This window comes from Perissodus microlepis, chromosome 20 (genome assembly GCF_051167445.1).
Source record: "Perissodus microlepis isolate ML-2025 ecotype Zambia chromosome 20, ASM5116744v1, whole genome shotgun sequence".
Taxonomy (NCBI): Eukaryota; Metazoa; Chordata; class Actinopteri; order Cichliformes; family Cichlidae; genus Perissodus; species Perissodus microlepis.
Genome location: NC_140480.1, coordinates 7,937,330 through 7,959,128, shown reverse-complemented (window position 1 = coordinate 7,959,128; position 21,799 = coordinate 7,937,330). Strand labels below are relative to the sequence as shown.

The following is a 21,799-nucleotide window of genomic DNA, read 5'->3' as shown; positions in this document are numbered from 1 at the left end:
GGTGACTTTTACAGCTTCTTCTATCAAGTTGTTAAATTAAAACTCTGCTGTCTGCCACATCCTGCAGTTATGAAGGCTGTGTGTCTGAGGAAATTATGCACATGGTTTGTTGGCCTAGCAAGCGATGGTGCAGCTGCTTTGATGGGCTGATAGAGAGAAGCAGACGCACATCTGAGTGAAAAGAACAGTCCTGCACTGCATCATTCACAAGTTAGAGACTGCAATCTATGAGGCTGTAATACATTCAACAGAACTGAGTCATTTTCACATGTTCTTCTTCTTTCCTTACTATAATGACTGTACGGTAGCGTATTTATGTGTCTGTTTGTACCCTATCTCCTCATTAATCTGTGTGCCAATCCAAATAAAACTTTGCATGAACATCATCCCATATGCAGCAGCTGATCTCAGTAAATGTAGGATTTGCCTCCTTCTGTGTTCAAAGGTTTGCAGATGTGGGTAAACAAGGGGTGATGCGCTCAACTTGGTGCACCGCAGGAAAGCTGTGAACTGTGAAACAGCAGCAGTTCAAAGTTCATCTTTAAATTTAAACCTCTAAATGACCTCGTCTATGCATGTTTAAAATACCTGATACTCACTTAGATGTTTCTTAGCATTTTGTTAACACAAGAACAATAATCATACCCTCCATACTTAAATGTTCCATGATTGGAATGGAAAGTAGAAGTTGTTCGCCCTCATATGATCCATTTAAATATCACTGGTATAATACTGCCACTATAAAAAAGTAATTGCAACACATAAACACATGCATAATAAGATCCAGTGGATCATTCTTGGACAAAAACTCACATACAAGGCTTAAAAAAAACAACGCAGCACTTTGATTTTGACCCAAAAGCTTAGAGAGCTTTTGAAATGCTTCTTTAGATGCATCTTTTTCTAACTAAGGTGTAGTGTACAGCTGAAATCAATAAAGGATCACTACTTTCACTTGGATCAGAACCTTATTTAAAGTCTGTTTCTTGCCATTCCTGCATTTTTTCCAGTTTTATTAAGCTATCTGGACTATTGTTCATGTACGGTAAACTTTAAATATTTGCTATTGAGCCTGCAGGCTAAAGGCTCTCTTGACTGTACGTTAGCATTTTACACAGGCATTTTAGATTTAAACACATGTCAGCTATTACTAAAGCACAAAAAAACCCCTCTAAAATATTCTTGACTGCCTAGTGCAAACATATATACATTGTAGTTAAAAAAAAGAAAGAAAAAACGGTAAAAAAGCTCATTGGCTTGGGTACTAAACCCTCCAGTCTCATTCCTTTGTTTAGTTTTTTTTCTTTGCTGGACTTTCAATCAGGTCAGAGGACTGGGAGCACTTCAGCTGAATGTGACAAAGGCATTAGGGAAGACTACAATAAATGAGGAGGGTGGGAGAAACTGATGCAGACCAGAGGGAAAAGACCCAAAAGATGAAAGGATGGGAGACGATTTACATTCCATCTGTCCGGACCATCTCCATCTGACTTGATGACAGATTACACTCCTCCACCTAAGAACAACTAACACCAGTCTGCATGTAAGCATCCAGGCAAAGCCAACTAGGAAAACAAACTCATTAATTCACAGGCTGTAAGCAAAAACAAACAGGACCCTTCACACGGAGAGCTAATGCAATCTGATCAGAATGGGACGCTGATGTGAACGTTTGTGTTTTCAAGTGCACCCCCTGCCTTACGCCAGACAAAGTGAATATTGTGTTAGACACGGTGTGTGTGTGTGTGTGTCTAAAGTCAGTGTGGGATAGTGTGTGAGCACACAAGACCCAGAGAATTCGAACGAATAAAAGAATCGGGCCAGCTGAAGGGAGAAGAGAACAAATGAAAGACATACACAGACAGAAAGAGAAAGAAGCTTGATGGGAGATTTGTATAGATGCTTTGCTGGGAGGGCAGGGAGCCCAAACAACATATCACACATTATAGACCTCAACGCTGCAGCGTCAGCTCACAGACACATGAACACACACATTTTTACTTTTGCACAATCACGTTTTCAGAAAATATAAACTACAATAAATTCTTACAATATAGTTTTTCTAATGAAACAAGTCACAAGACCATTCAAATGAAAAAGGAAAATTAATGAAAGATTTGCATGTGCAAATGAAAACATTTGAAACTGGGCGCACTTTGCAACAGTCGTTAAAATGCTATTGACGCTATAGCCATGTGTTATGTAGAAAAGATGTTTTATCATTAATTTAACTGAATTGTTGAATTCAACAAACCTTTGAATACATTTTTCAAACTATGGTGTTTGGAAAAAAACTAAAAAGACAAGAGGGATCCAAGTACTGTAATGGTTCCTATGAGGTAAAAATGGCCTTCTTCCTGCTTGAACTTCTACCAACTAAGTGATTGAAATGAGATAATGACAGCTTTTCCTGTTGCTAAATTACCTCTACATCCTCCTGGGAATACAAACACCCTCTGGGCTTTTGGGGGTTGCAATGGCATATGCAGCTGATAGAGCACAAGAGAGCAATATAGAGGGGAAGGATAGATGTGAGGCAGGGGAGAGATTAGACTAAAGAGTGAAATGATGAGACACATGTAGAGGTTATGAGAGATTTGCTTGTAAAAAACAGATGAGGAGGGGAGAGACTTGAATCAATGGGGAAATTATGTAAAATAGGGTAAAGTGATGGGTCAAATCTGAGGTCATGATGAAAGGAAGCAAGAAGCTCCATAATGTTAATCTCATAAGCAGAGACCTCTCCACACTCCATGTGATGCTCATAAAATGAGAAGTGAGTGTCTTTCGATGGCAAGCTATGAAGAAAAATGGCTCAATATGGATCTGCTTATTGCACCACCCAAGTGAAAATATGGGATTTGCAAACTAGGCTTTGCATGAGCAAATACAGTGAGTCACAATCCTGAGCTTTTTCCATTTCTAGTGTTTGCCTGGGGCCTGACTTTATTTGCACCGTAACAGAAGTATCTCCTCCCTGCCTCTTCTCCTAAAATGCTAAACAAATTCAGATTTTCATGCCATTTATTAACTTCTGCTCCTCTTGTTGCCCTTTAACCTCAATATTAAAAACCACTTCCATTTTCTCTCCCTATTTTCTATGAGCCTCTCTCGCTCTCTTTCTTCCCCTTGTATTTATTTTCAGTCCAGGCAGCAGGAAGACAAGCAAGCTCAGTTGGTGACTTTTCCCCTGAAAAAATGAACAGAAGGAAATCCTGTGTGATATCTATCGCTGATGATGATTACAGAATCATTCAAGCCTGAGTGAAACGAAACAATGACAATAGTTTGGCAAAAACCCAGTCAAGCATCACCTAACCACTCATACACTTTACTTCCTCATTATCATTAAACTTGGGTGAGTCATAGACAACAACCGGGCTTAGATTAGAGCCAGGAAAGGAAGAGATCATGTGTGGGAACAAGCCAAAAGATATGGCAATGCTAAGGAAAAATATTTGGTAAACAAGAAAAAATCTATCATCAAGCAAGCAATTAGTACAGTCATATGTTGGAGAATTGTGATTACGGCAGCGAAACAGCTTGGACACAATGACGCACAAAATCCACCTGTGAGGACGACTGCAGTAAAAACGAAACAAACAACAAAAAAGGACCAAGTCTAGCTAAATTCTCCAGTGCTTATAACAATTTAGCAGCAAAAATGCTAATTATCAAACATCCTCGTTTTAGGTACCTATTCCGTCGCAGTTGCCCTCCCTAATAAACTTTTACAGTGAGACGATCGCCGCGGTGTGTCTGACCGCAGAAAGACGAGCCTCAGCCAAATTCTCTCCTCTTGCTGCGCACCCGGCTTGTACTGCGAGCTGTTTCAACCTGCGAACCAGCAAATGCATACATGTGCGTCTCCTAAAGCGCATTAACTCCCTGAAACAGTAGCCAAAAAAAAAAAAAAGCAATTTAGCTCTTCCAGCTCAGACCACCACGGAGACAATAAGTGGTTTGAGGAGAAAATGCGCAAAATACAAGAAGCAGTTATTGGAGCCTCTCCAAGTATCAGATAAATACTTCACAACCAAGACTTTTCTCCCGAAAAAAACAAACAGCAGGAAAAAACCAAGCGCATAAAATAGTGATGGAGAGTTTTTGCCCATAGATAGATAGATAGATTACCTTTGTGGGACAGTCTCAGCCGTGGCACGTTTAATTTGGTGGCAGAGACGGTGGCGACAAGTAGCGCAACAATAGTCATGATAGAGCAAGGTGAAAATATCTTCATCATCCCGAGGAGATGTCCTCCAGCCTTAAGCTGAAGCTGTACACAGGAGCTGTCAAACACAATATTCCCACAGAATTTAAAAGGGGAAAATCCGACGGATCCTTCTTCTCACGATGCCAGCATTTGACTTGGAAGTGTAATTCCCCCCCAGCACGTAAATGGCTCTCTGACCCACCAGCTTAGTGACTGAGCCTGGGCTGGTGAGAAGATTTACTGACTCAGCTTCAGCAGTTCACTTCCAACAGCTGCCCCGCAGAAGTCTGTTACAGCCACGGAGAGAGAAATACCACGCCTCAACAGAAGGGAGAGAGGGAGAGCTGTAGTAGCGAGAAGTGACCTGCCCCTTCTTTACGCATAACAGAGCACTCTCCAAACAGACGCACCTGGAAGATGACTTATAGTACAAATTTATCATCATCTGCTAGTGAAGGCACTCTAACAGCTTGAACACACAGCTGAGTAAAACTTCTGGAGACAACAATAAAATCTTAACCCCCACTTTAATTCCACCCACATTCTGTAAATATTTCTCAATTGCAGCACATAACAAACACAGAAAGGTTACTGCAGCGTGTAGCAAAAACTGAGGACTCACAAGCTGGACTGTATGCTGATGTGCTCAAGGCAAACTCCTGATAAACTGCAGAACATTCCTTTCACAAAAATAAAAAGCTCCCAATTTCTAAAAGTAGCAAAAGCTATTTTTGTGTATGTTGTGTGAGCTGTGGGTTTCACAGGACAGAAGGAGGAAGACGTCCCTCTTTCAAGGGACTGAAGATGTCAAAAGACCCACAAATTTATGAACTATGAATGAATCAAAAAGATCTCCCCTTCTACATTTCTTTCCTCCACAACACCTTTAAGCAAGTTCTCTGTTTTAACCCCTTAAGCACCATTGTGATGATTTTAATTAAGTTGTGGAGTTCAAACACCCCCTCCTCCTATGTGCATCTATTCACAAGCAAACTTTCAAGTGAACACAGAGGTCACGGCAGAGTGAGAAAGAGCCATTCAAGGTGTCTGTGTTACTGCAACCCCGGGTCTTTTGGAAATGCTTGTTTGCAGCATGGAAAGAGTCCCACACACTGTGTGCTCATAAAACTGAGCCACCTCTTAGCTCTTGTCAACATCACTGTGGAGCCCACAAATATTCATATGTTTTTAAAATTAATTGTTTGTTACTTTTTAGTATTTGGGAGGTTTTTAAACTTTCCAAACAATACTGTCTTATTTTTGAATATATGCTGAAAGTGCACTTAAAACCACAATGCAATATCTCTCAAGAACTGGAGAGATACCTAACTGTGTACTGCACACTGTCCAGAACTATTATTCAATCAGTCTGGACTGCAAAGAACAGAAACATGCATGGTAATTACCATTGCTTTAAAAGTCTCTCATGAAGTAACACAAATATTAGTGTATCACTGGGCAAATTATCAAAATAACTTGCAAAATGACGGCAGATAAATGAGACCATAAGGCTGATAAGGGGTAGCCTCCATCTCATTCTAGCGGTATCGTGCTTCGTGAAATTGAGGTCATATTTCGAGTAAATACTGATGTCCACTGATGGAAAAAAGATGTTTCTACTTCTCCTTCTCTTTGGGCACTTTTCGGTATCTTTTAGTACACAAACATGTTTGGAGGGATTTTTTCCATTTGACATTCTTTGGTTTTCTGTTGCCAGAAACGCTGCAACAGTATCTGTGCGTTCTCATGTTTGTACCTTTAAACAATATAACAGATGTATTTAAATCAAAGAGAAAAAAAATCAGGTATAATGGTATACGTGCAGAAATGCAACTTGCACATGATGAGCTATGTTGAAGTAAGTCAGTAGAAGCTGCCAAGGATGATGCTGTGTTTGTTTTCTGCTTTCAGCCACCATTAATATGACGTCAGTTTGAGGCTGTGTTCTCTGTTTTAATGATTAAAAGGTGGCTGAAATGAGATTGCATTTAAAACATGGTTCAGAAATCCTAACATATAAAGTTTATTCACATTAATCCAAAGATGATCAGTTCAACCTTGAAATTCAAAAGTTTGTTGCATTTATGATGTTTTCATGCATTAATCTTTAACTGGAGCAGATATTGCTTTTTTTAGGCACTCTTTAATAAAATGCATCGGTCAAAACAATAACAGTGTAAACTTAACTGACTCATTCTAACTTAAAACAAAGGATTGCTTGAATTGTATGCAGAGAAGATTTTTTGGTGTAACAACGACACACTGCTAACTAACTGTGCAGACAAACGATTCACATGACAATGAAAGCAAGCTGACAAAGATTACATGAATGCATTTCTTAGGTTTAAAAAATTGCTAAAGAGAAGGACAATTAAAATTTACAAGCAGATTTTACAAATTGGTGACCGATTGTGATTGAAGTCATTGTGACTGGCAGTTTTGTTGAAGTGCTCAACAAAAGTCCTCGGGGGCTCGTGATTGGACAAAGGTCCTCAAATGTAGTTTCTTTCAGAAGGACAAACAGACGTGGGAAAGTAACACAAGAGGCCACAAGCGGGGCGAGTGTTTAAGAGCTGAATTAATTAATTTGTAAAAGCAGCAGCAGCAGCCCTCTTTCCATCCTGGTGAATGAGTATTCTCCGTTTTTGTCAGAAGGAGTGGGAATGACCTGAGAGCAGAAATGGCAGAGAGGACTACAAGGAGCTGAAATGATTAAACTAAATCAGTTTCCTTTGCTCTGCATTACTTGTCTTTTCTCTAACGCTGCCCGTGAATTCCTCAGTGTCATTACCAATCACAGACGACACTGGTGTGGTTTTCAAACATGTTGCTTTCTCTTTACAAAAATCTCACAATGGATCTCCTTGGTTCTCAGTCTCACCAAAACTCTTTAACAACATAATTCATTCTGAAAGGTGCGCCATTCGTACTGTATGAGTGAAAGACTTTCTTTGCACCTCACAAAATCCTCCAGGGGGCTACATTATGCTCTTCGAGCTGTCAGTACAGATGAAACCCAAGACTATTTACTATCATCCTGACATTGCGTCGCACTGACAAATCACACTGCTGCTCCTTGAGTGGTGATTAGGAATGGCAGAGCAGAAGTTCATGAATTCACAATGTGGGAGGTTGGGCAGAGAGAGTGGAGGGAGAAGTTGGAGGCACAAGGCAAAGAGACAGCTGGTGTTTTTGTTTTTATGCCACAGGGTTCGTAAATGTTTCATCTTTTGTGGTGAAAAAGAAATACAAAGAACGGAGCTCACGTTTATCGAGGCAGAGTGATGAACAATATGGTTTAGGAAAGGCACAGTGAGTGGAGATGTTAAGAAAGCAGTGATCAGTAGTGACAGGGGCAGAGGGAGAGAGTGTTGATATCCATGACCAGTCAATTGTAGTCTATGTCAAATGTATAGAATGGGAAGCTCAGAGGTACTGTGCAGTCCAAGGACAGTGAACACAGCACTGTCAAAAAGTATGACACACTGAAATGAAATATCATTTAAACTGGACCTTTCCAGTCGCACCGGCCACTTAAAGTGCTGTACAGTACACCACATTCAACCATTCGCACAGCACTTCAATCACCTCATCAATGTGTCAATCACACCTACAGCTATTTTTCATTTAACCTATTCACACATATGTTTCTGCACTGTGGGAGGAAAACAGAGACCCTGGAGGAAAATACATGCAGGTAAAAAGGCCTGTTTTGTTGTGAGGTGATGTTACAGCATTGTGCTGCTGCATTTTGTTTAAAAAAATATACTATATAGTACACAACGTATGTGGAGGTTAAAACACATTTAAGACTTTATTGCTACTGCTGTGATGAAGTAACTGTTAGAAGCTATGATTACGTACTGCCCAAAAGACTTGATCCATCCCTCATTATCCTCATTACTTTATATTTTACTTCCAATGAGACAAACTTCCTCGTTATGTTTAAAGTGGTCTTGAGAAACAGTTCTCCAGGATTTCTTAAGGAACTTTTTCTTTGGATATTGACTGATTCTTCACTCATTTTCAGTCCAGTCCTTGTACCTGACCATTTTCAGAGGAATGTTTTCTTGTTTGTTAAGCCACTTAATGACCTAAGAATCATTCAAGCTTAAGAAATGGCACCTAAGTCAAAGAATGAACCGTTGTGTGTGTTGTCTGTAAAAACAAGCACTTGTAGCTAACAGCCTATTACAAAAGCACAACATTTGTTCCAATTTCTTTAACTAAATCTACAAACACACAGAGACACACACACGCACAAAGCTACAGTAAGAAGTCGGTTTTTGTGTGTGGTATGGGGTTGCCTGTTTGTAACAAAAACCATTCTTACGGAAAGATGACCAGGGAGAAAAGACTGAGGTATCCCAAATCGACTGAAAATCAGTGCCAGCAGATCTTATAAATCCAAATTTTTAATTTCAATATTATTGAAGGGATCATCCTGACAGAGAAAGGAACAAAAGACAGCCAACATCCAAAGATTAACTTTGAATGTGCTTCGAGAAGCCTGGAGAACAATTCCTGAAGACTACTTAAAGAATTGATAACAAAGCTTGCCGAACAGAGTTCAGGCTGTGATAAAGATTCAAGGTGTTCATACCTAACTTTTAAAATTCATACAAACCTAAGATTTTGCTGTATCTATTTATTTGGAGCAGCATGTACCACTCAGTGGTACGAGCTCAAGAAAACTTTAAATATAAAAGAGTGAGCAGTTTATTTTGGCACATAATACATTATACAAAATGGAAATGACCTAAAATTGGCAAACCTTAACATGAAGAGCTGCTGATATGAGTGTGAATAGTAATTGTGGGAAAACTGAAATGAGAGACGAATGCGAGTGAGTCAGTTTGACCAAATTTGGAAGTCTGTTTTGTAGCAGGCTACAGCATGTTACTTCTGTTTTTTCCCCACTTTTCCACAGGGGAAGCAGGAAGGAAAGATCAGCACAAGCCAACATTATTAAGCACATGTTACTCTTACTCACCTTTCACTTTAGACAAAGAAAGACCAACCTGCATAACTGTAAGCCGGGACCACACTTTCCAGTCAGGTGTTTCTCAAAACAGCCAGCTGATCTGGAACAAGATATGTATGAGCTGTGAGCAAGCACAAGAATTAATAGCAATCAAACACTGAGGGCTTTCCACGAGACTGAGAGAAAGAAATCCATTGAGAAAAATACTCACAACAGCTGCAGCATCTGTGAGAAGGGGGAGCACAGCGTTTCCACACAGCCCTGAAATGTTTCGCCACATTCTTCAAAATGCAGCTCTCTGTCATTATTTTGTGGCTTTCTTTGGCTATGGCTGTATTTGTTTATGTTTCTTAAGCTTGTTGGAGTGTTTATTAATTTACTTTTTAAAAAGCAATATTTTCATCTAATGCTATATTATGTGGCTTTCCCAGCCAGTGTACAGAATACCAAGTGTATGTAACATCATCTCACTAAAATGCAAGGTTGGGTCCTGGCATTCATGTGCATGCTGTCGAACATCCTACACTGAAAAAAAGGAATTGTCCATCTCTTGGATTTATGTAAGCATGTTGCATGTGTTTATGTATTCAACACAATTGCCTCATGCTTTACAGTTAAGTGTAACTATATAGTGTAGAAACTACATGATATACAGAGAGGGTAAATTAAATTATTCATATCATGTTCGAGTGAAGTAAGTCAATAATATAGCAATGTTAAATCTCGCGATAAAACACGTGATTTCATCTCACGCGCTTTGGATCATGGTTTTAGGAAGGCGTCCATCTCGGTCAAGGTGAGCAGTCACCTCTACTTTTTTATACTGAAAAAAGGAAATTGGATGGTTGTTACATTTACAAAAGTCTTGTTGAGATGACATGATACAATCTGGTAAGTGTGGTTAGTTGCTGGACTCATGAAATTCAAAAGATTACATGATATTTCAAACTGCAGAAAAATCACTGGAGTTACAAGAGGCAGACAGCTACACACACACCATGTGTATGCTATCGCTATTTATTGTGTGTCTAGTCTTTACCTGTCAACGACAAAAACGTACAGAAAATTCTGCATCAAGTCTTGAAATCATGGCTTTCCTACTTTTGTTAAAGTCATGCAGTTATTTGAGTTAGGTTACTAGGTGATTCCAAATTGCCCATGAATGTGAGTGCAAATGGTTGTTTGTCTCTGTGTGATAGGCTGGTGAGCTGTCCAGGGTGTACCCTGCCTCTTAAACTATCACTTCTGGCTTATGCCCCAGCTCCCCTGCAACCCGGATAAAGATAGTAGGATGGTAGTTGTTGTAAATCCATTCAATTTTTATGTTAACCAGACTCTAGACTGTGTTGAACATTATGTAATATGAAGACAACACGTAGTATTTTAGTGATAAAGTAGTATCAGGGTAAACATTATTGAATAGTGTTGGAATAAAATGATAAAATGATGAATAATTAAAATATTCCAAGAGTTCAACTTACTTCATCTAAACATGTTTCAATCATGTTTTATCAACACAAAATGAACAGGTTTACTGAATATAATTAAGTTGTGTTGATTTAACTAAGTTTTTTTAAGTTTCTGCCAAAGCAAAACAATTGTGTGCAACCAATGTCCACTATTGAATTAAGCAAATCCAACATGGTCTTTTTTTCAGTGTAACATTGTTTGACACAAAAAGCCGTCCTGAGTGGATAAAGGCAGCAGATGAAATGACGGGAGTTGCTGAGGAACATCAGTTATCTAGGCAATATTTGGCCGGTGGTTTAAATATTGTGACTGATCAAGATATGAAAAGAGTAATGCTGCTCATAGTTTTTCCCTGGATGCCATGGACTCGGCATCAGAGACAACAATTTGCAGCATTGTTTTCTTGTGTTCTGCTTTGCTAATTTCATCTGGCTCAAATCACAGGGCAGAAGATATAATCATGAACATCTGCGCTCCTTCAGCAAGCCAGCAGACTGGACGGCTATTTAGGTGTAGTTTCAATTAGAAGGCTAACGAGCCAACAATGATTCTGTTTTAGTTTTCTCGCAAATCTTTTCTCTCGTTGTACTTTTTCATCCACCTTTAAATACACACAGCTACACAGCAACAGAAGTGCGGGTCTTCTGCACATATGGGCTGTTAATAAAAGGGTGACATTTGGGAACTGTCTGCACACACAGAGAGACCATGCGGGGCACCTTTAGGACCTATATGTGCCCCCAGTCTCAATTTAGACTGATTAGAGCCTGACCTCAGCAGTGAACTGACACACACACGCAGAGGGAGAGCTCCTGCCTGTCCTGATTAAACTGTGACCCTGCCACTGACCACTGGACACTAAACACTCCCAGACCAGGATAAAACACAACTGACATACTGGGGAGACCGCATGGGGACTTCCATTATGCAGAAAAAAACGTTTTTTTAAAAAAAAAAGCTTAAGCTGTGGAACTGCATGAGGAACTCATTTAAAGCTCCTTGTCCTGCTCAAAATGTGGATAATTTCACTTTACTGCAGCGTGGAAAAGTTAAAAGTTTCCTGCTATAACGATATTTAGATTTTTCATATGCCCAGGGAGTGTTTTCTCACATATAATTAAACGTATTGGAAAACGCCGACGTGTCTGTTATCAGTTATTTTGCCTTCAAGTCCTTTCAGAAGATACTTTTTGTTTGAAAAGTACGTCAGTTAATGACAGTTTTAGTGATTATAATGATCTTATCCACATTTTTCTGCCTTCAGTGTGGTTGCGTTCAGTGTTTTGCTGCTTTGGATGTCATGCTAAAAAAATAAATGAATAAAAAAAAGTCACGCAAAATATGAAACACTTTAATTGCATCGTTTCCATGTCGTATATATTTTTTCTAGAAGAGCCCGGGTGTGAGTGAGATCATTTTCATACAGATGTCACAGATGTGCGTAATGATTGCTGCAGCTGGGATGTTATTAAGTCTGAGAATAAATGTCTGACAAATCCCAGGCTGTAAACAAATATATATATATATACATACATACACACATACATATATATATATATATATATATATATATATATATATATATATATATATATATATATATATATATATATATATATATATATATATATATATATATATATATATATATATATACATATATATATTGAGAAAAATACTCATAAATGAATGTGTTGTTGCCAATAATGTGCGGATCAGTTTGGATTTGAATTATTTCTTTAGTAGAGCATGTGTACATATTTCCATGTGTGCATGTTTTTGGCTTTTCAGGCTGAATTTTTTTTTTACAGTTGAGTAGCTCTTCTTTTGTTCTCAGAGAAAATTATCTCTGTTTAATTTATAATTTACTCCAGGTTGCTCCCAGAAGCTGCATCCTGTAGTGGGAGGAATGAAGTCAGGTCATGCACGAGGAATAACATCTGCACTCTGCTACCAAACACTTCTACCTACACACTCTCATGTGTCTGTGTCCTTACCTTGACATATGCTTCATTCTTATCCCTCACTCTGAGTCGTACTTTCATGTACTCTGTTACAAGGTCGCCTTCCAAAATGTCTCACCCAAAACTAAAGCCGAGTGGGCTTTTGTTGTTATTGCCCCCAGGCTCGGGAATAGTCTGCCATACTTTATGGTAATAAGAAAATCTGTGAAACAACAGACAATTTTAAATCAGTCAAGTCTGAGGTGCCTCACGGTTTTGTCAAGTCCACTGTGAACGTTTTCCTTCTGCACTTTCATTTGAATTCTTTCTACTGTTAAGTTATTTCTGTATATCTTTAAGTATTTTTATTTAAGTGCTTTTATAATTTTATCACATATGTTTATCTTTTAATTACTGGAACTTTTTTTTAAGTTCTTAAGCTGTAATTACTGGTGACTGGTAAGTTACTTGTGTTGGACGTAGCACATGACACAAGTGCAACCAGAAAATGTAACAGCATTCACAGGGAGATGAGGAAATGAACGTAACTTACAGAAAAAATCATTTCTTATCAGTCTTTTGTAAAACATGTAGATGTTAATAATAGTTACATGTGTGATGATGTTCATGCAAAGTGTCATTCATTGGCCCACACGTTAAGTAGGAGATCATCACCCTACTTCATAGCACTCGACCATCAGTACATCATTATAGTGGGATTTTTTTTCCTTTTACTTGCTTTGCAATGACTGCAGGTGATTGCTCATCATGATCTGTTATTGCATGTGATTTACATGTCTGTATTCACATGTCTGTATTCATTATCAGTTGCTTGTTTACTTGTTATACTGTTACATGTTGTATTTGTTCTCATTTCTGCTGCCCTCTTGGACAGATTAATCTCAATGAGACTTTTACCCGGAAAAAACTAAAAACATTTTTATCATGTTATTTGTTGTGTTGGGGTTTTATGTTTTCTAAGTAGGTTTTTGGACCTGGAATGCAAATATGCCTGCCTGCAAAGCACTTAGGGTTAGCTCCTCTTGTTTTAAATGGGCTAAATAAGTAAAAGTGACTCGACTTGGCTTAAAGAAGTGATAGCATACTAAAAAAAAAACTTACTTAGCGTCTCTGTGAGGAAAAATTGGCCCTTGTAAGCACAGAGTAAACAGACCCAGAGATAGTTTTATCCTGGGTGAAATCCCAATTGAGCAACTTTCCTGTCGTCACCCTCATCCCCCTCATCTGAATCATCCACCCCTCTGCTCCTTTTTTCCCTCCCTTGGGGAACCCTCAGCTGGTTTCCAGGTGAGTGCATAAAACAGCCTGCAAGGAGACAAACTACCACTGACTTTCTTATCAACAGAAATACCAGCATAAATTATATTTAATAGTGTGTTGGAACAAGTTTTCCTGTAGCTCACATTCCTTAATACACATGTATTCAAAAGTATCTCCTGCAGATACCAGGCATGCATTATGCATGACAGTATCTGATAAGCACTGTAGGAAAATAATGACTGCAGCCCGCCCTTTATCTTGTTCTGCGATGTAGATAGAGAGACCATATATTAACTATGAGTGAGGAAAATAATATGGTTTTAATTACTTCTTCTTTTTTTATTTAATTCATAGAGCTTTAGTAGTATTATTGTTTTCTTATCAGTGCTTCTCCAGCGTCACAACTCACAGAGTGGAGACAGTTTTTTTAAGGAAAATGTTTTACATTGTTTGTTTATAAGATTATTTCTTGACAGCCAACACTTCAGTGCACATTTTTTTCCTGTCCGTCATCAAAAAAATCACCATTAAACTAAATCAAACAATGTGGTGATGTGCAACTGCTCTGTGGGGACAGAGTGATGACTATTGTGTGGTTACCACAGCATGCCAAGGTCAAGACCCTGCACTGAAGCTCACGATAACCAAGATTAGCATGGTGGTGTCATGAACACACAAACACACACACAGACAGACATTGGCCGTGGCTTGTAACCTTTTGACCCACTGATCCGCATTCACAGATGTTTATTTATTGATTCCGCCCATCCTTAACAGCATCCATCATCACTGTCAGGGTGGAGGAGGAGTGTGTGTTTGGGTGTGAGGGTGAGGGTGCCATATTGAGTGCTGAGAGATGTGCTGGGGGATGATATTTAGATGCATTAAAATTAAAAAGAAAGATTCAGGGTTACGCTGTGTTGTTTGTTTGTTATTGAATGTTAAGGTTTCTAGAATGAGGACATTTCTGAAAAGTCAGGAAGGTTTCACTGACTGGAATTCTTGAATTTGAAACTGACAGTGAAACTGATAGTTGCAGAGGTTAGAGAATAATTTATATTAAAGAAGCTCATCACATGATCTAAAGTGTATGTTTTCACTATGTTATGTGTTTTAAAATCTTGTTTCAGGAAAACCAGACTGGCTCCTGCAAACAGTTCTTTTTTCCATGACATCAGTTGGTTAAATTATTGCCAGTAAAGATTTTTATTATTTTTTCTTCATCAGTGTTAATTTGGATAAGTGATTTGGGGGAAATGTGCAGGATTTGTTCAATAACACGCATACTTGACCATTGTCAGCATGCTTGTTAACATCTGACCACAGCTGTCAGTGTCAAAAACAGTATGACATTTCAATTTAAAGCGGTTAGATGTTGTGTTGTGTGATTTCCTTGCACAGTTGTTAATGGATGCTGATGCCACTTTCCAACCTTTGTTGTGTTTCTGCCTGGCTGGAAGTCATATTTCCAAAGCTAACAGCTTTTCCAGTCAACTGCTGCCTGACTGGAATAATATTTTTTCAGCTTACTTATCATATTTTCCAAATTTTAACCTTCAGTCAGTGAGCACACGCTCTGGAAGCAGCACAGAGCCAGAGGTTGCCGGCCAACTTAATCAAACTTGTGGAGGGTACTGGCAAAGGAAAACATTTAATTTAGAACAAACTATCACTTTCGATTAAATGAAAATCGTAAGCCAAATTTTGAGCATTTCTTTTCAAATATATCATTTGTCTTGGAGATGATAAACAGCAGCCCCGCTCCTGCTGCCGTCCCACTCCAGGCCATAAAGGTGGGCTGTTTTATGTTCTGTAACCCTCACTGCGTAATGGTTTTCAAACCTCTGAAACAAGGAAAAACAAGGTGCCACCTTAAAATTTATGAGACATTAAATCCCTTTACATTAAATCTCAGTCAATCCATCATCATTAAGGCTTATCAAAATAATCACCAAGCCTGTAAAACAGCTTAACTAGTGCTTCAGCTGAGGTGTGAGGAAGAGGTGTGTGTGTGTGTGTGTGTGTGTGTGAGAGAGAGAGAGAGAGAGAGAGAGAGAGAGAGAGAGAGAGAGTTTGTGTGAGTTTATGTGTGTGACTCTCTGTCTCGTTGTTCCAGTTTGGATCTCATTGACAGAACAGGTATTTCTCTTTGTATAAATACAAGTGAAAATGTGCTTCAGCAAATTTTCATTATAACAAACTGTGTCCAGTGTAAAACCAGGATAGAAAAACATCAATTACATGTGTGAATAACTACACAGCTGGGTACTAAATGCTATAATTTGGTGTCTAATAGCATTTAAGTCTTGAGCAAAACTTCCCAGTTTAAGAGACAAATAGAAAGATTTGTTCTTTTCATTTATATTTTAAGATTTTGCTGTTAAACCCGTAAATACCAGAGCTAATTGTAATAAATAGCTATTCAATAGCTAACTTAATTTAAAGATATATTTTCATGCACTTTTCTTAAAACTATGTATTAGTTTTTCTCTTTTTTACCAAAGTAGAGTTTATGAAAAGGGTAATTTAGTCACCTTGTGCCCTCAGAATTTTCTCGTTTTCATTGTTTTCATCTATCTTCATTGCTGAGAATGAATGAAACAGTAGCATAAATGCTTGTCCTCTACTTTGTATATTTTTATTTTGGATCCAGAAAATTTTTTGACAGTGTTTAGAAAAAAAATGCATTTTCATGTTTCACTTTCTCACCCTCCTCTGACTTTTTTCTTTTTCAGTTTTAAACATATACCTTTCTGCTTCGCTGATGCTCAGTAGTGCAGCTCAGTCTTTATATTCCTCTTAAAAGCCAACTCCGCCTTTCCCTGTTGACAGACCGGACCGAGCCAGCCGCTGATTCAGAGCGTGCCCAGTGGAGCCCGATTAAAGCCCCCAGTGGTTTCTGGCTGGCAGATCACAGTTTAACTAAAAACTAAAATGGACAGCTCACAGCTCACGAAGCTCAGCTCACTGGAACTCAAATCAAAGCCTTCCTTTTCGGACAAATTTGGACAAATTTTGTTGTGTATTTTGGCACTTTTCGGCACAGAGATTCACAATAATGGCAGAAGATGTGTTTATAGTCATAATGAATAAAAACTGGCAGTATAATGTATTTCCTCTGCAGCGCAAGTATTGGATAAACCTAGTGTGACCTTTCCCAGAGGCTGGCTTTGATCACCACAGTGTGTTCATGCATCTGTTTGACAGTGATGGATTAGGGAAGGTCAAGTTAAACACAGGCCAAAGAGAACATAAAAAAACTCTGTTTTTCAGACTTTCATGTTCTTGTAAAAGTCCTTTGAGAAATCTGCAGCTCGTCTGCTATCAGCTCCATCGTTTTACATTTACTAACACACCCAAATAAACAAACCAACAATGTGCCTTTGCCCTAAGAGGTATATGTAAAGCACTCAATTGGATAAGTAGTACCTTGCTATTAGGCACCAAGTAAAACTGTAACTGGGTAAACACAAGACCTCTCATTTACTGCATAGTGCCATTTTAGGATAACTTGGGCTTACATCCTCTTGATTTAATTGTCATCATATCTAAGCAGTCTAAGCATTTTTAAAATATGCTGCTTTCACTCTATGACTGCTGATATACTGTTTCAGTGATCTTGTTTGTTTACATTAAAACAATTAAGGCTAATAATTAATGTCAAAACAATATCTGCTTGATCTGTATTAAGGCATGCTGCAATATAAGGATTTTTGTTGCTTGTGACACCTAAATTGAAGGTGTAAACACATCCAGTCAATGAAATGACGACCAGGAACTGAATGACCATAGAAGCAAACAAAGTCAAAAACATTTTGTTATTTATTTGTTTTGCTACCTCTATTATGAGGTTGTAATGAAAAACTTGGACAATTTATTATTCACCAAACTTTTCAATAAAATTTTGATCAAATATCACAGAAACGAAAAAATAATTGTGTGTCCTGTGAAGTCATTTTTACTTTTCACTCTCTCCCCGTCTCTGTAGACACTGGTTTAATTATGTTTTAGTATTTCAGCATTACATTTCATTTGCATTGCTTTCTTTGTACCTGGATGGCTGAAATCCATATTGACCAATGAGGTGTTTCCCAAATTTCCAAGCGTTTTCACTGCCCCTGGTGGGTCACTTCAGTACTGCAGGTGGATCCAAAAAAAGTCACCTTAAAATTGCTAAAAAAAAATAGATTGATTTTGTAATATTTTTAGTATTCCAACTTTCTTTAATGCAATATCTCTTTAAAACCCTTGAAACAGAGCTGTTACTGTCAAGTGGAGGAAGAAAAGCTGTTACTGGAGAAGAAATAGCAGCAATGAGAATATACGAGAGTCAGAGAAAAGATAAAGGACAACTTCATCTTAGGCTCGTGTGATGATTAGAGCTTAAAGATTAAGATTTGCTTTTGGGGATATAAAAAAATCAGTCATCAATGGCAAGGTTTTTTTAATATGTGCAGAAAACATTTTGGCACTAAAATGCAACAGTCAAAAGATGCCAAGTGATGTTGACGTGTATCTTTGGAGGTAGCCATGATGCACACGTGCATCCAAAACAATTTTATCTCAACTCAAGCAGCTGGTCAATTATTAAGAAAAGCCAAAAATGAAAGTCTTGACGAAAATTTGGACCAGTAAAATTAAAGCACCAGCTTTAACATGTGATGTTAAAGGCATGTTTCACATTGCTGCGGTCCTGGGCCAAGTTAACTAAAACTCCACCATCCCAGAATGTGAAAACACATTCTGGACCACAAATCACTCCAGATTCTGTACTGTTCACCAATTTCACCGTATGTGCATTACTGTGCAGATGTTTGGGGCAATACTTATAAATGTTCGCTGTCATCAGTCTTCATATTACAAAGAGGATAATCCATAAAACTGGTTACAGAGATCATACAAATCCACTATTCTTAAAATCATAAACACTAAAATTCACTGATCTGGTCCATTTTCTTACTGCGCAAATTATGTATAAAGCCATAAACAACCTACTTCCTTACAATATTGCTAAAAGTGAACAGCGATAAAATTTGAGAAGGGAATTAAATTTAAAACATCCCTGAATCTGTACAACACTAAAAAGCTTTTACAGCTCTGTGTGTGGAGTGAAGCTGTGGGATAGACTAAGTGAAGAACTGAAGCAATGTCTCAGCATGACTCAGTTTAAATAGCGGTTCAAAAATATGGTTTTTGCAAAGTACAGGGAGGAGGCAGGGCTTTGATCGGGTGTTCTCTCACCCACTATTTTCACACTAGGGATGCGTATGGGTGCTTGTATTACTGGGGTTATCATGTTAGTTACTAAATAGTAGAAAGGGGGTGTGAATAAATAAGCTTATCCTTCTTCCTACTCCTTTTTGAACATGCAAGTAATTTATAATTATTATTTCTTTGTTTTCCTTTTGTTTTGCTTTGTTTGTTTCTCTTTTTTTCTCTGTTGTTGTTAAACTATTTTAACATGTTCAAAATAAAGTTACAATACAATACAATCCCTCCAAATCTTCTATTTAGCAAATGTTTGCACTCAAATTACAAGTGAACTCAGCACATTTAATTATTTTTTTAATCACTGTAATAGCTTTACCATAGAATTAAAGGGACTGCACAGTACAGCTAGTCTTGGTCTTTCCCTCCTGTCAGTTTTCGGGGGTGAAACACCACCCACAGAGGAGCGATGTGTATCAAAGTCATAAACTTTTTAGTTGCAGTTAAAGAGCTCAATAAATACATCAAAATTTTTCGAGGTCTGGCATCAACAGGTCTCACTCTGTGCATCAAAAGAGTCCCTCCTCAGTCAGCACAGCGGTGCAGTAAACACAGGGACATCAGTTTCAGCTACGCTGCCTTTCTGTTGCCTAGCTGCCTCCATCCTCACATCTCCGCTTTAATTAACCGTGCTGTGCACTCTGGTTTGAATAAATACACCGAGCGATTGAAGTAAAGTGAGGTTTCACATGGTTGACTTTTATAGAAAATCTGTGTTATGCATCAAACTGCAGCAAACTGACAAGCATAGATGAAGATGAAGGTGATTAGCAGGGACCTTTTTGCCAGATGGATCCTGAATGTAATTAACCAAGTGGCCATTCCAGGTGATTCATTCCCATGTTTACCATTGGCTGGACTTGAAAAAAATACAAATATAAACTGTTCACACACTTTTTTGTGTTATTCTGTGTATGTCTGAAGTCTGCACGAAAAGGATAGAGTCCAAAGTTATGACTGTTCGAGGCACGACTGCCAAAATAACAGGAAATAATACGTGGTTGAAATAAAGCAGAATTTACCCATGACTTTTGAAATGTTAACTGATGCTATGGCGTGGTACAGGCTGACAAACTTTATTATTCTCAAATATTATATTTTACACTTAAACCTTTACCATTTTCTTCTTCTCTCAGCACTTTTATGTCAAGCTTTCTGTATTGTAATTTGTTTGTACAGAGGTGTAAAGTTAATCCTTTTTCTCTTGCTGTCTCTTTTTAATTTGCTAAAGTTATTTCTCTTTTGGGCTTTGTCACTGGCAGCCTCCTTATGACCCTATTAATCTCCAACTTCCCTGCTCTGCTTTCATCACACGCTCAGTCAGTGTCTGATGTCTTCAGTGCTTCCTTCCTTCCTTCCTCTGTCTGTCTGTCTCACTTTTCATCTCCTCTCTCTTTTATCTCTCCACTTTCCTTTTTTCTTCTCTTATTAGTCTTTCTCAGTGAATCCCCCTCCCTCCTCAAGCTCTGATGGCAACACAAAAACACACATGCAAACACAGATTTGCTTTATAACACTATACACATAAGGAACGTTTACAGAACACATAAATCTGCACTTGTCCACAGGAGTGTCTATAAAAAAGCTGCTTCAATTCATTTTTTTTTGCTGCTGCTAAACAGCTTCACTTTACGGTGCTGGTGTGTGAGTGTGTAAGGAGAAAGCATGTAAATGCATACGAGGAGATATATCTTTCTTGTTGTTTTGTGACTGGCTTGTCTTTATTGTTTCATTTAATACTAAAAATGTTCTTTATATAAATGTATGTTTTTGTCATCCACATGACAACACACATTGATTTTTTTCACTTCCTTCATTGCTCATTTATTTCTCTGGGTTCAACCAGCCATACAATTAATGTGTAAAGGATACAGTTAGGTTAGGCATAGGTTAAGAAAACCCGAGTTACCTTCAGGTTTTGTGTGTGTGTGTGTGCGTGTGTGTGTGTGTGTGTGTGTGTGTGTGTGTGTGTGTGTGTGTGTGTGTGTGTGTGTGTGTGTGTGTGTGTGTGTGTGTGCATGCTTGCATGTGTGTGTGTGCTTGCATGTGTTTCACTCATAGGAACTCTGCTCTATATGTGAGCTGGTAAAACAGAAATACACTCCCTTTAAGAGAACATAAACCCTCTGTGATTTACAGTCAGTGTCCAGTCCAATTACCTTTACATATCCCCACATCACTCTCTTTGTGTTGCTCACACTCCCACATACGCACTCTACAAATTTTACTGCACCTCACGCTACACCTGAGAAATGAGGGTCACAAGGTTTATGGCTTCACGTGAAGGGGAGCAGCGAGATGAATGGTGCAGAAAAAAGACTGAAAGTGAAAGAAAGGATTTGAGAGAACAGGAATTATGTGAAATATGAAATGCAAACATGCAAAACAGGATAGAAGAGCAGAAGTATTTATGAGGAGAACTGACTGGAGGAAAAGGGGAAAGTTAATCAAATGGAAATACATCAAATGAACAGTAAAGGATGGGGTTGAAATGCATACATGCAGCTGCATGAAGTGTGATATTTCCCCTTCGTTCCAAGACACACAGAGTACTGGTGGCATTGCTGCTGTGGAAGTGGAACCGACTGCTCTCTTTGGCTTGCGGATTCTTTTAATGCCAAAAATTTGGTTTGCGTTGCC

At 38.4% G+C, this 21,799-nt stretch overlaps 1 protein-coding gene across 2 annotated transcripts in view; it reads right to left on the bottom strand.

The window, feature by feature from the left end:
- The window catches only part of sema3g (semaphorin 3G), a 62,007-nt gene extending 57,397 nt beyond the window's left edge, over positions 1-4,610 (bottom strand). The window contains exon 1 of one of the 2 annotated variants that reach the window (XM_084916785.1): positions 4,135-4,610. In XM_084916785.1, coding sequence (XP_084772911.1) covers positions 4,135-4,243 — 109 coding nt within the window. In that variant the 5' untranslated portion in view covers positions 4,244-4,610. The remainder of the gene's footprint in view (positions 1-4,134) is intronic. The other variant, XM_084916784.1, reaches the window with a different exon arrangement.
- Positions 4,611-21,799: the final 17,189 nt, after the last annotated feature.